Below are 14621 nucleotides of genomic sequence, written 5' to 3'. Positions count from 1 at the left end.
TTCCTTGCATATCTTTTGAGGTCTACAAGATGTATTCTAATTCAGTTTTTAGATCTCTAGAGGTAGATATGGCATGGGAGAATCCAAAATGGCTTTGGTAAGAGATGTGGGGATGGCCATCTCTGCAGTTTTTCATATGGATTTCAGGGAGGAGAAGCCCATGCAGTCCCTCTCGACTGTTATCTTTCAAACAGTGAGTCCATGGTATTAGGGCCTCTTCCTCAAGAGGGAAAACAGTGATCAGGTAATGGGAGCAAGCAGAGTAAATGGGAGTTCCTGGATTCAGCGTCTGGTTGGTTTGGACTTCTTGAATCATCAGCAATTTCCAGGAATGACACTTGACTGGCATTGCTCATGTCTGTTACAAGTTAATAATCCTAATTATGGCTGCATTTATAGCTATGGCTTTAGAAAAAAAAACTTAATGTTAACTGAAGTGAAACAGGAAACTCGCTGACACTGAAATAAAAGCCACAGCTTTAAGCTTTGTCCTAATACAGTTACAATGATAACACATTTCTAATTAAACATATCTTTTTCAAATTTATTTTTAAATTTGTTAGAGAATGTGGCGCTGTTTCTAAACAAAGAATGCTGTAGTATTATATGCAGTATGTGTTGTGGAGTTATTTTACACATCATCTTATTTTACGTGTAATCTTGAGAGCCATACAAGTTGTCAGGAAGCTCTCAAAAGACTATCCTCTGTCTTTTGCATGTGATCCACATGTTTTGGTAAAAATTGTCTCATGCTTGAGGAAAATTAAGAATGTCTTTAAAGTTGGTTTGGTTTAGCATTAAACTTCTTTATTGCAGGATATATTAAACCATACTTAAGTTTTTTTTAAATCTCAAGACTTTTCAAAGATCAATAAGCAATGGCTTTTGTTAAAATGCTCTGATGCAGTTCTGTCACAATGCATGCCGAGCAGTCCCTTTCATATAAGGAAGCTGATTCTGTTAGGGAACTTTAGAAACCCGATTTGCATTGTAGCTGTACAGCCATTAAACTTGCTAAGAATTCTTTTAGATGATGGATTGCTAATATTAGTTTCTGCAACTATTTGTTTAGCTCATGATGTCTTCATTTGTGCAGTATTCATGTTGCGATGGTTTCAGTATGAATGTGGCTTACTGTGGAAGTACAACCATATATTTAAAAATGGGCTTCAGAGAGCTTAAGATATCTAAGGAGTTGCTTGTGTTCATGGAAGTGAAAAAGTAGCATGAAAAGGCCTGCAACCTTAACGTTGTTTATTCTTTTTGTGTGCATGTGCAGAAATCCTTCTGCATTGTAGTACCTACTGGACATAATATTTGTCTGGACTGATATTTGTCTCCCAAATGACAACGTATTTTTTATTAATTCAGTCTGAGATGCTGCAGCTACTTCATTTTCTGAGATAAATGTTTTTCCAAAAGAAGTTATTGGGAGCTTTTTTAAAGAAGTGATAGTGTACTAGTATATGCCTTAAACTGGAGTCATCTCATCACAATGGGAGAGAGCAGTAAGTAGCAGTCAGCTGTTGACTGCTGTATGATGAGGGAATCTCATTAGATGCTGTGGACCATTGGTCTCAGGAATTTTTAAGAACTCAAATTGCTTTTATTCATGTTAAATGTTATTATAATTTAATAGATAATAACTGATATTTTTAATTGGCTTGTAATTAGATTTTGACTTCTAAATCTCTCTTTTTCATATTGCCAAGTTGACAATATTTTTCTGAATTATAGGACGGGTATTTGAAAATGCTTATGAGTTGCTTCTCTTCAGCTAAATGTGGTTAGATCATACTTTCAGCAACATTCTAGTTTTCTTTTGAATCATGTTTGGTTTTTAAGCAGGAAATCTTACAAAGACTTCCTACTGTTACTAAGGTGGAGACAAATAAAGAGGGAACTCTGATTTTTAGATTCCTCTTGCTATAAGTACTGAGAATTCAGTATCTTTATTCTTTAAATAAAAATTTAACATACTGCCTTCTGCCAAAACCAATTTCATTCACCCAAGGCAGTGGTCATATTTTTGTCATATTTTGATCTCACTTGTGTATTGGTTGCTTATCCTGCTGTGAGTAGATTGAATGTTTATTGACAACCTTTTTAAAGCTCTTGTTTACTACTTCAGAATTGAGTAAATTTCAAGAATCAGTTACTGAAGCCTTTTAAAGGGAGCAGAAAGTAGCATTTTTTACTTCTTTCCACCACTGAATTCCTAGCTTTAAAAAAAACCTCACACGTTACAACATAAAGATGCCTCCCAGAGCTTAAGTAGAATTCTCTTTCACGAAGTCACACTTGAAAATTTTACTTATGTTCCCTATTTAAAAAACAAAGGGGCTTAGAAATATAAATTGCTTGGAACTGACTAGCTCCCTTCAAACTATTCTATGATTCTATGATTTAACATGGAAGAACTTTTGAAATGTACTGAAACTTCTAAATTTCTCTTTACTGTCTCTCCTTCATGCCTGGCTTGATGAGGCAGTCAGCATCAGGTAAGAAAGTTTATTCTGAGGATCTGATTGTTAGACTTTTTTCAGCTCTTCTGAATTTGTGAAAGTACACTGTTACCTGTTAAGAGTATGTACAATTAATGTCTTTTCACGTGTTGACTAGTAGGATATACAGTTTGTTTTTAAAATGCTGAATTCTTTAGGTACAAGAAGGTACATAAATGCAAACATTATTATTAAGATTCTGTTCTTGATTCAGCTGGCTTTTGAAGGGATAATGATGACGTACATTTTGGTCACATAATGTTATTAACCCTTTGAAATGTCCTGAAGATCACATGAATGTGCTGTGGTGAAAACTGGGTTGAAGCTGCGGTCATCTAGACAATGCGACCTGGATTTGAGAATTAAAAGCAAAACATGTGGGTTTACCAGACTGGGTTTTTTTACAGATGTGATCAGACTTGAGATTCTTGCAAAACTGAAGCAGTAAGAAACAGCCAAGGTTCATTTGAATGTCACTTGTTGGGATGACAGAGGTCTAGTTCCCCTCACATGAAGGAGGGCCAGACCCAAAACTGAAGGGCTTTAACCAATACTGGCTCTTTGTACAAAAGAGAACCGAAGTGACAGACCCTGGGGTGTAAGTCCATACTCTGCTCAACATGGCTGCAAGAAAAAAGGCTGTTCTTTTTCCTTCAGGTGGACTGATAAGGGTAGAGTAGAACTAGGGTTTAGAGGGAGGGTAGGGAGGTGTTTGGGTTGGGTCAGCGTGCCCCCCCCGCTCCAAGTCCTTAGTCAGATTTCCCATTATCTTGATATGCTTGGCTACACGAATGACAAGATCTTGGCATAATGCTTTACTTCCTACTTCAAGCTCTTTTTCCATGTTCAAATAAAACACTGATGGCAAGAATCTCAAGAAGTCGCTCTTAAAAAGGTGACAGATAAGCTTCAGTATGAATAAGGTAATTAATCAACTGCAAAATCTAAGCCATACCTACATGATGGCAAATACAGAATTGGTAGTTACAAATCAGGAAAGATATTTCTGAGTTGTTGCTGAGAGTCCTCTGACACCATTGGCTTAGTGTGCAGCTGCAGCCAAAACAGACAAGACAATCTTGGGCCTCAGTAGGAAGTAAACCAAAATGAAGTGGTTTATATTGCCACTACAAAACCTTGGTGGAGGGCTGGTCTCTATACCTCAAGATGGATGTAGAGAGTTTAAAGAAGGGTCTGTAGGGAGGTTAAAGGCCAACTAAAATGATCAGTGGTCTTGAGCACTGCCTGTTCATGAGAGGCTAAAAAGGCTTGGGACTAGTTTGTTTTAGAGAGAAGGCTGAGGGAGGTGTTGTTATGTAAGTTTCAGAATCATGACTGCAGAACTGCTTTTCACCACCTGTTCCTGCATTACTAGAATTTGGGAGCAATTCCTGAAACAAGTAGGAGGTTAGTTTAAAACAAAAGAATTTCTGGAACTTACTGCCACAGGAAGCTGTGGAGGTAGACAGCAAATAAATCATCAGTCATGGACAACTGATCTATAAATGGATGCTGAAATAGCTAGGAAGAGATGTACTCTCATATCTGCTACAACAGTTTCTGGACAAGTGAGTGGGGGCTTGGGAATATGAAGGGAATGGACTGCAAAAATTGGTCATATTCACATGCTTTCCCTTAAAAACAAAACAACATGAAAGTCCTGTTGTCACCATTGGAGACAGAGTATTAGGCTGATGGACCATTGCCCTGAGCCAGTAGGATAGTTCTTATGTTCCCATCTTGAAAAAAAGATACTGCTTTTCTATTAGAAGTGCAGAGCCTCACTTGCTAGACTGTAAAGTTATGTGAGAGCACAAAACTTTTCATTTTAAGAAACCTCTATATTAGAGCCTTAAGCTGCCATTAGCCACTGGTATCTAATTGTATTGGAGCACATGCTGTCTACAAGTTGTTCCAAATGCTTTGAGAAGCCTTGCAAAGCCTTTCTGCTGCAACAAAATGGCAGATAATAAGGCTTCTTCAGAAGTGCTCCTGAACAAATATTAGATTGGAGTGCCCCTGAAGTATCTTCAGCTCTGAAAATATACAAAACTGAAAATAGTGCACAGCTGTTACCAACCTATTCTGCTGGATACTTTTAATTTCTTGAAGATTAGTTGCTTTCATCAACGTTCATGTTTAAAAAAAAAAAATTAAGGTGCAAATCAGGTTCTACCTTCAATTGAAAAACAACTTGTTTTAAGTATTTTCAAGATTAAAGTGACAGATTTCTAATTGTAAAATAAAAATAACATGCTGTTGAATACTAGGTTTTGTGATAAACTAATGTACCAACATTTAATGTAAAGGCATTTGGATTCAAATGACAGCATTTACATTTTTAAATACAGTAAATTTGGCAGGTACAAAGTATTTCAATTTCTTAAATTCAAAATGGCTGCTATAAGAACTGTAAGATGCATCCCACTGCCCATGCTTTTCACACATCTCACTGAATTGTAAGCTATCTTTCAGGTTGGAGGGGACCTTGGGAGGCCTCTAGTCCAACTGCCTGCTCAAAACAGGATCAATGCTGAATTCAAAGCAGGTTGCTTAGGGCTTTATCAGTTGGGTGTTGAAACCCACTGAGGATGGAGAGTCCCCAGTCTCTGAACAACCTGTTCTAATTCTTAACTAGCCTTGTAGCAATTATTTTCCCTTCATAGTCAAACACAACCTTGTGTTTTGTGTCATGATCAATGTCTCTTTTCCCACCATGCACTTCAGTAAAGAACCAGTTTTCTGCTATCTTAAGGCATAAGCTCCTGCCCCTTAACTGTCTTGGTGCCTCTCCACTAAACCTATGCATGAATATCTTGTACTGAGGAAGGAGTGAGGTAGCAAGTGCAGAATAGGACAGATGCAGTCTAACAAGTGCCAGATAAGAATTGGTTCCCATGATGTACTGTCTATGCCCTTGTCAATACAGCCTAGTATGCTGTTAGCCTTCGTCACTGTTCAGGGACACTGCTGATTAATGTTTAGCCTCCTGTGTGTCAGGACCCCCATGTCCTCTTCATCAGTGTTGCTATCCAGCCTGTCAGTCCCCATAATACAAATTCTATGCTACGGTGTTTGTCTGTGCTTCTGGCTGAGACGGCCATTTTTCAAGCAGACAGAGAAGTTATGGAACTATATGGCCATCGATAGACTTGTGGCATATATTCTCTACGGTACATTCATGTTTCTTCCTAGCAGTCTGGTCCCCTTGGATGTGAGGAGTACTTGAGAAAAAGGGCAGGCAAGTGTAAAGCTGCAGAGTTTCCAGAACGTCACAGATTGTGTGTCCTTTCACTAGAATAACAAAAAATAACACACTTTTTTTCTCAGACTCACTTTAGGAATTGGCAAAGGCTGTGTCTATTCATGATTTTTTCACTAACAGCATTTTCCACAGACTCTCATTTGGTGTTTGGAAAGGCTACTGCCTAAAACCATGAAGCCATGATTTTTGTCATGTCACCTAAATACATTCATGTAAAGGTATCATGTTGGAAGTCTTCAGGAAAACAGTTGAGGTCATTGGCTTGGCTTTCTGAATGTTCAAAACAACTAACATTGAGTATCAGCTTTATAATTCCAGGTGAACCAATGGCTTAACTGTGCAGACCTAAAAGCATATAATTTCTTACTCTAATATGAAATTTGTAGTCACTTGTACAGCAGAGCATTTTTTTTTTGTGGTGAGGGTGGAGAGAAATTGTTGGGTTTCATTTTGTTTTTCTGTGTTTTATTTTCTTAGTGACTAAAATTGATAGCTGTTTTGGAAACTTCATGTGGTAGCTAATCTGACCGTATTGCAGGATATTTTTAGGGATAATATTTCTAAATACAAGAATCTCTGTATGAGGCTTTCTGTATCTAGGTATATAAGCTAGTAAAAATTATTTATTCCAGATACACATTACTGTCCAGTATTAAATATTTGGCATAAGCTGATTTTGCTTACATCATGAATTATGCTGTGAAAGTATGGAACTTTTAGTTTTGCTTGCCTTTACACAAGCAAGTTTCACATGAAACAACTGCAGCCTATGTGTATGTGAAGAAAATGCAAAAAACTAACATTACTATGTGTAGTTATAAGCAAGGTTTAGATCTCCAGCACATACCCATATTTGTAACAGAGATGTTTTGATATACATTAAAAGCTGGAGCTTTTATATGCTGTTAACATCTGACTTGATGGCTTCTAGCATGATTATGACTTGTGATCTTTTTTCCAACCCCTTTTTTATTCTCATCTTTTGCGCAAGCCCATGGAAAGTACAGAGATTCCTTCTTCCCCAAATGGACACGTAAAGTCTTCTGTTGGTTTCAATAGCAAGGACCTACATGCACCTTTTATTTATCAAAGTGAATATTGCTTCATATTTCTGAAATGTCTCTGTTACTGTGAAAAGTGGCTTAGAAAATAGCACTTGGTGCATCTTCCTTTTTAAGCTTCCAGAGTGACATTAGGAAGTTTCTGTAATGCATTTTTAATGTTTTTCTGCATCCTTAGGATTTTTTTTCTTAATACTCTTTGACCGTCAAACTGATCCTGAGGTAGTTGCTACTAAAAGCTAGCAAAAGTGAAATTCTAAAAAAATAACTTTGGGAATGTCTTCCATGAGTTCCAGTTATTTTTGCTAAATTAACAGGGGACTTGCCACACTTCAGAGCTTTAGGTTTTACTTTTGAATAACTTGAATACATGGTTGTAATAGTTTATCGCTCCACAGTGCATTTTGAGTTAAAATGTTGTCGTATCTGTCCATGGTCTGACAATCATTTTTGTCTTGTTTGATTTTCTCTTAAAATTGAAACTGCAATCTATTTATGCCATACAAAGAGAAGTTTCTCTCATACTTCTTAATCTGAAATCTCATTGGGTCTAAACTAGATAATGAAAAGACACTTGATCTTGCAGTGTAGACAGAACTAAGAATATTCTCTGTTTTTTAATGTGGCTGTGTGAAACTGGCAGTGTTCACTTGGGAGCCTGCTCTTTGGGATTGGGGAGAGCTTTTCTCACGTGAGAAGTTAGGTGATAAGGGAGAGAATGGAGCTGTAAAAGTAAGATGTGAAGGCCAAAAGTGCTGTCAAAACAAATAAGCCACTCTAGAAAACTAACCATAAACCATCCTCATGGGGATATTAAAGATGCAGTAAATAGCCTGGAGGAATCTGTCATTAGTGATTCTAGGTACCTTGATTATTAAGCCTTAAAACTGAAATACTCTGGGAGTGTGTCATGGTTTAACCCCAGCTGGCAACTAAGCACCACACAACCACTTGCTCACTCCCCCCACAGCGGGATAAGGGAGAGAACTGGAAGAGTAAAAGTGAGAAAACTCGTGGGTTGAGATAAAGATTAATAGGGAAAGCAGAAGCCACACACACAAGCAAAGCAAGTAATTCATTCACTACTTCCCATTGGCAGACAGGTCTTCAGCCATCTCCAGCAAAGCAGGGCTTGGGCTCCATCATGTGTAATGGTTACTTGGGAAGACAAACACCCTAACTCCAAATGTCCCCCTGCCTCCTTCTTCTTCCTCCAGCTTTATATGCTGAGCATGACATCATATGATATGGAATATCCCTTTGGTCAGTTGGGATCAGCTGTCTCAACTGTGTCCCCTCCCAATATTTTGTGCACCACCAGGCTACTCACTGGTGGGGCGGTGTGAGAAGCAGAAAAGGCCCTGACTCTGTGTAAGCACTGCTTAGCAATAATTAAAACATCCCTGTATTATCAACACTGTTTTCATCACAAATCCAAAACATAGGCCCGTGCTAGCTACTATGAAGAAAATTAACTCTAAACCAGCACAGGGTGTAAGGAGAATTTTGGAAAATTCCAAGTACTATTTCAGATGTTCTTTCATGGTCTCTGCTTGGGCAGCCAGAAGTGAGAAGTCACTTTGTTCTGATTCCAGCTGAGTTTTGAAGTGATCATCAAATGTGCTACTTCTAGATCTAGCATTTAATTTAATTCAGTAGGAGTTCAATCAGACATTTCTTGGAAATGTGGGGTTTTTTTACTGCTGGACTCTTCAGGTCTGATTAATTGTTAATTTCTGCTTTTTCTAACAGATCAAATGTCTAAAAGGCCAGAGAGACTTCTCAGACCAACCCACTTTTGATGGGATTCACATTGTCAACCATTTCACAGGAGATGATGAATCATTTCATTCTTCTGATGAAGATTTTATAACTAACTCCATACAGGAGAGTGGGGTGAACTTTCATCTACACAGGAGGACTGGTCAGATGGCTTTGGATCACACAGTTGTAGACAGCAGTGACAGTGATACCGAGGAAAGTGCCCTTCAGACCGGGAATTCAGACAAGATGGTTTCCAAGCAGAGAAGAATGGAATCTTACTCTACTACTGTGTGATTATCACTGTGACTAGCATTGAAGACTTTTGTATTTAAGGGTGAAATTGTCAGGTAACTGAAACTATCCAGCAGTTGGTTTAGGTTACTATTGGATCTGGTCTGGCCTGTGACAAATACATACATGTACTGTCTATCTTCCTTCTCTCTTTGCCAAATCTTGCTGATGACATACCATTGCCATAAAACAGGCTGGGAAGAAGTTGATGGGTGACAGTTGTGACAGTATTACTGAATGTTCCTTGGTTTAGAAACTGCAAATATATAATTTCTTTAATGCATAAGAACCATTTTTGCCGTTCACAAACACAGGGATTATTTTCCTCAAAAGAAATTGCTCTTGTGCAATATTTTACGCTCTGAACAAATGTGTATATTTTACATTGTTATCCATTTGTGATCAAGATGGAACCTAGTAAACCATCTGATCATGACACATATATATATAATTATCTTATGCTTCTCAGTTACTTTTGTTTTTACTGAAGTTATTGGATACCCACAGAAGGCTTGAAAGAGGAGCCTTTATCTGTGCTACTTTATATATACAAATAATGGTCACTAATGTCATAAAGGTGTTTTTCACCATTTTCACTTAAATCTATGTGCATCTGCTTTAATGTTGCTAAGTAATACCTGGTCTGAATATATTAATTACAATAATGTTTATTTTGTACATATTTATATATCTACACCAAGCTGAAAATGTACATGACACCATTTTATATGAGGAATGTAAATGTTGCAATATTACTGTCTCTGGTATTCTAACAGGAAAATGAATTCTGTATATACATCCTAGAAATGAATTACTAAAAGGCAAAACACTAACTTTACATTAAGTTTCAGCCTAGCTACACTAACAGGTTCATGTCAGAAGTGCTTGTTCAAAACACTATTGACTGAAATCTTTTACCTTCATATATATGTAATGAAAATAAATTTTTCATGATTTAACAAGGTTGCAGCATTTACTGTTTAGTCACTTCTAAGCTACAGCCCTTGGTTACTGCATAGTTGTTACTGCATAGTTACTTGCTGGCTCTAGATTAGAGTGGTAGTTCAAATAAGGTGAAAAATTATTCATGTCTTACAGTTAGTTCTAATGAAAGCATGGTCAGTCAGTAAAAATATATAAGCTCAGTCTTCTTACAGTTTTACATTGCAGAGCTATCTAGGAAATAAGCTATTGGTCCTGTCGCCAAATAGCTGTGATGCACCACAGCAGTAAGAGCTGAGCTGAGCATTCTGCTTTCACACTCCTGAAAAATTGAGATCCAGTAAAATGGCCCTAGCTTCTTGAACAGAGCAAGATACTCTATTATTGTCATGTGAACACTCACTTGCCGTCTCAGACACATTCTAGTCAAGAATATTAATAGCTGCTGTTATTGCCATCTTACATAATTAAACAATCCTTTAAGACTTCTTTTCTAGCAATGTTTGCAGCTGTTCTATTAATAAAAAAAGAAGCCATGCATAAGTTGGTACTGATAGTCAGCACATGTGTTAACCATCTTGCTACCCATGAGAGGCAGTGTAGTTTTTTTAAATTGCAAAAGTGGGGAAGCATACCACTGACTGCATCTGCTAGTCCTGTTAGGCATTTCCTTTACTTTTATTTTGAATGTGTCCTCAGAAAGAAACAGCACAACTGAGGACATGAACAAATGTTCAAAGAACGATAGGGAAGGCTGCATGGAAGCAGCACATTCTGGGCCTCTCAACAGTATTATCTGTCCAGGTGCAATCTAATTTAAATCTTAAAGCAGGTGGGTGAGAAATTCCAAGTTACTCATTTCTGCAGCTCCTAACTTGCTTCAGTATTTCTACAAAATTTCCCCACATCTTATCAGCACATACATAGCTCCCAGTATAGCCTGTTGAGAGTGCCATCTCTGAGGCAGCTTAGCTGATTCTGATCCCTGTTGGAAATTTCATATATGCAAAACCAAATCAGGAGGACTTTTATTCACTAACAAGTAAGAGTTACCTTTTTTTCCTTCCAATGAGCATCTGGTAACTTATGTCTGCACCTGGATAATTGTTGCCCAAGAGTATAGGTGACAAATGTCTTGTTGTCTGTCATCAATACCAGCTGCAAGTCTCTCTTAAAGGTAATGTTTTGCAGTAAGTGGCAGGAGCAAAATTCAGTTGGAGAGTCATAAAAATCCTGTCTGTTTGAACAGTGAAGTGTTATGATTTTGCAATAACTGCCTTACTGTTCAAGTGATAGCAAATGAGATTAGTTGGCAAAGGTTATTTCCTCAACTTTTGTGGTTTTAAAGTATAATAATAGAATAAATACTGATACTGAATAACAGCATAAATAAAAATATCAAGGGAAAAGCAAAAGTCATTATCCAACTAACTGCATCTCTTCTAGTTATGAAGGTGAATCACTGGACATGCTGGAGTTTCAGAAGACTTAGATACACACAGACTATCCTAGGAAGACAAACCAAGAGAGGCTGTTCGGAATCATCCTGCTTTTTCTGCAACTATTCTGCCAAAAAAAATGACACTAAGCTCTTTGCATATGTGTATTATAATTTGAATGTGCACCAGAATAATGTCAAATCATCAACAGCATAGATAATACATTTACTAATATGTCAATAAATAAAGCATACTAATTACACTACACACCTTGACCTTCTAACAAACATTGCTGTTCTCTTAGATTTGCTCTTACATACAGGCTGTAAGAGCTCAGTGTAAAAAAAAGCACGTAAACATGAAAACTTAAGATTCTTGAATATGCAAGTGCTGCAGCCAAGAAGACAGGTGAAATAGGGAAGGGGCATGCCTTGCTATATACAGAGTTTCCATGTAAATCATGTTTTATGTTTGGTAGTGAAAATGGTTCTGCTTTCCCTATCTGATAATCAAATGTCTTCACTAGCTTGAGAAGCCTCAATATTTACATTTTCTTATTTCTCCAGCCTAAGGGAACGAGTATATTAGTTCTTAATAGCATTTATGGTTGGACCTCTTTTTATGTATTAGAAGTTTGTAACATTTGCGAAAAATTGGGAACATGACTAGCTGGGAGAAAGTATTTCTGTGAAGTTAAGAAGCATTTATTACATTCATGGCTCAACAACTGTTTGTTCATGTTCGTCATTTTTTTGACAAAATGCAGGCCTCATCTCCACACACATTCACGAAGTAGGTTTTTTTCTACTAAATTTTCAACTGTATGTGCAATTTCCTATATTATTTTAACTAAAATAAATTGCTATGAAACTGATTAAAAGAAGTATCCACATAGGGGTTTGCATAAATTTAACAAAACCACTTTGTAAATCTTGTATTACTGAACTTAATCTTTTGTGGAACTGCAATGCAGAAGGAATTGTGTGTTTCTCTGGGGTTTTTAATGTAATCACTGTTCTATATCAGAGACTATGCTAGTGACTTAGTGAAAGCTGATGCTCATACAACATTTATATTTTAAGCTAGAATGGCCTAAAGGTACGTTAGCATAAAAATATCCACACTTCAGACTGGATGTGCTGCTAATTCCTTTATCTATAGAGGCTCCAAATAATGTAACTCATTTGGGGAAGGTAGAGGGTAATATAAACCCCCCCAGGAAAGCCATTAGGCTAGTCCTGGAGACTAAAATTAAAAAATCAACCTATAAAATAGAGGTTAGTACAATCTAAGTGGAAACTACAGTGTTATGTTTAATTATGCACCAGCTACTGACTCTGTGTATTGAGAGGGAAGAGGAAAGCTATGTATCAACTAACAATCCATTAGTTCTGGATTTAATTAAGTTCATTTTTGTTCTGTGAAATACTTTCACCAATATAATTGTACCAATATATATTTTTTTTAATTCTCTGATAGGTTTGGTTGGTTGTTGGTTTGGGTTTTTCTTACAGACTAGCTCAAGACATAAGAAAAATCAGTGAAATACATTTACACAGTAGCCCATAGAACTAGAGTTTCTGAATGATGGACTGAAAAGCACAGGGTAAATTGACTTTAAACAGAACCTCTATATACCATGAGGTTATATATAGCACTCACCTTGAGAGTGGAGAAAACATGCTAACAGATGCATGCCTATGCATACATGGACACGGATTGACTAAGATACAACCGCTAGATGCAAGATACAACAGCTTAACACCCTCCCTTTCCAGCAATTAATACCTTCTTTCACAATTATGAAAAAAAAAAAAAAAGCTATGTGGCATGCTCTTAGAATTGTATACTGTTGCATAAGTGATTGAAATTTCTAGTGTTCCGCTACGAGAACTAAAATTCCTGACACCATTTTGCATAGTCTACATTCTGTAACCCATTGGTTCAACTTTCTTCTATTCATAATGGAGGTTAAGTTCTGGGTCCACTCCTTACCAAAGTTGGAATCCCTGTTTTCATCCCAGCCTTCAACACCACAGTGTACTGTCACCTTCCCTCTCCAGCTCGTGCTCACAGTGATCACTACTTTTCTAATCTGCTTTGAGAGCAGCAGAAGTTACTTTGGTTTCCCCAGCAATCAAAAAAATTGCTATCAAAATCACTGACTAATGTCTCACATATCACAGCACATGTTTATGCCACAAGGAGAAACATAAAGAAGGTAGTGACAAGATACTGGGGGAAAAAAAATAAATGATAAGCAGGATATTTTAAAAATAATTAAATATTTACACACACACACAAAAAGACACACTTCCCAACAGAATGCACAGTGCTACAAGTTCTAGCAGCTTCTCATAGTGAAAGTGTTCTGGATAACTGTGGTCTCAGGTTTTATCACTTTAAAGTGTGTGTGTTACGAGTTCCCCACAGAATCACCCTCTTCACTGCCTTCTCCCAGTCCTGACTTCCACACACAACAAATTGCTCCTCCTCCCCTACATACCAAGCAGCTAACCTGTCAAATCCTGTTCTTCAAATCCTTCTTCCTGTTACAAAGCGCCTCATCACTTCTGAACATGAAGATCTCCTCTGCATCCCATCACCTTTGGTGCCTTATCTGGTGGCATCAGGCAGCTGCTGTGAACAGTGCAGTAAATTACATTGACTAGCTCTTCAGTCTGAAGCACGACTATAACGTAATTCCACCCTAGTTTAAACCCCTCCTTTTATTTCTTCCCCTCTTTTGTCACTAATGATCATTTACTTACCATCGCATTGAACTGTATCTTACCAAGTTTTTATGTTTTAACTTTGAGTACCACACTGCCTTTGGGGGACGCATTAGAGCAGCTCTATTAAAACCCATCCCCAGCCCCTACACTTGACATGAATTACATCCCTCCGCCAACTCAGGACGGTTTCTTCACACTGGGATACAGAACACTTGGTACTGTCACATAGCTCTTGCAGTGTCACATGACGACCACTGCATACACAAGACCATCCTTTTAAAGGTTACTGAACTGCGGCACATAGGTCACACCATAAACCAAGAAAATAATAAGAGCTTAGTCCCTCCGCCTCTCTTCAGGGTGCTGTTACGACAGCTAACAAGCTCCTCTCGGGGGTGGGAAGAGCCCTGGGACAACGGCTGTCGGAGGCTACGGAGTGGAATCGCCTTCGGGCCCTACCTACAGACTGCAGCAGCTGCAGCGCTTTTCCTTCGGTCCCGCGTTCCGTAGAGATAGCAACCCAGCGGTATTTCTGGGTTGCAAGGTAAAACGCGTGAGGGGCGAGTTCCAGATCGAAAGGGCTGGAAGTCCACGAGATGAAAAAAGCTCACGCGTTGCGG

At 37.9% G+C, this 14621-nt stretch overlaps 1 protein-coding gene across 8 annotated transcripts in view; it reads left to right on the top strand.

The window, feature by feature from the left end:
• Positions 1 to 9847, top strand: part of EVI5 (ecotropic viral integration site 5) — an 87689-nt gene extending 77842 nt beyond the window's left edge. For all 8 annotated transcript variants that reach the window (XM_069789238.1, XM_069789239.1, XM_069789237.1 and 5 more), the window contains one exon: positions 8583 to 9847. In XM_069789238.1, the coding sequence (XP_069645339.1) occupies positions 8583 to 8888 (306 nt within the window). In that variant the 3' untranslated portion in view covers positions 8889 to 9847. The remainder of the gene's footprint in view (positions 1 to 8582) is intronic.
• The last annotated feature ends 4774 nt before the right edge of the window (positions 9848 to 14621 follow it).

This window comes from Haliaeetus albicilla, chromosome 8 (genome assembly GCF_947461875.1).
Source record: "Haliaeetus albicilla chromosome 8, bHalAlb1.1, whole genome shotgun sequence".
NCBI classification, from domain to species: Eukaryota; Metazoa; Chordata; class Aves; order Accipitriformes; family Accipitridae; genus Haliaeetus; species Haliaeetus albicilla.
This window is presented reverse-complemented; position numbering and strand designations above follow the sequence as displayed.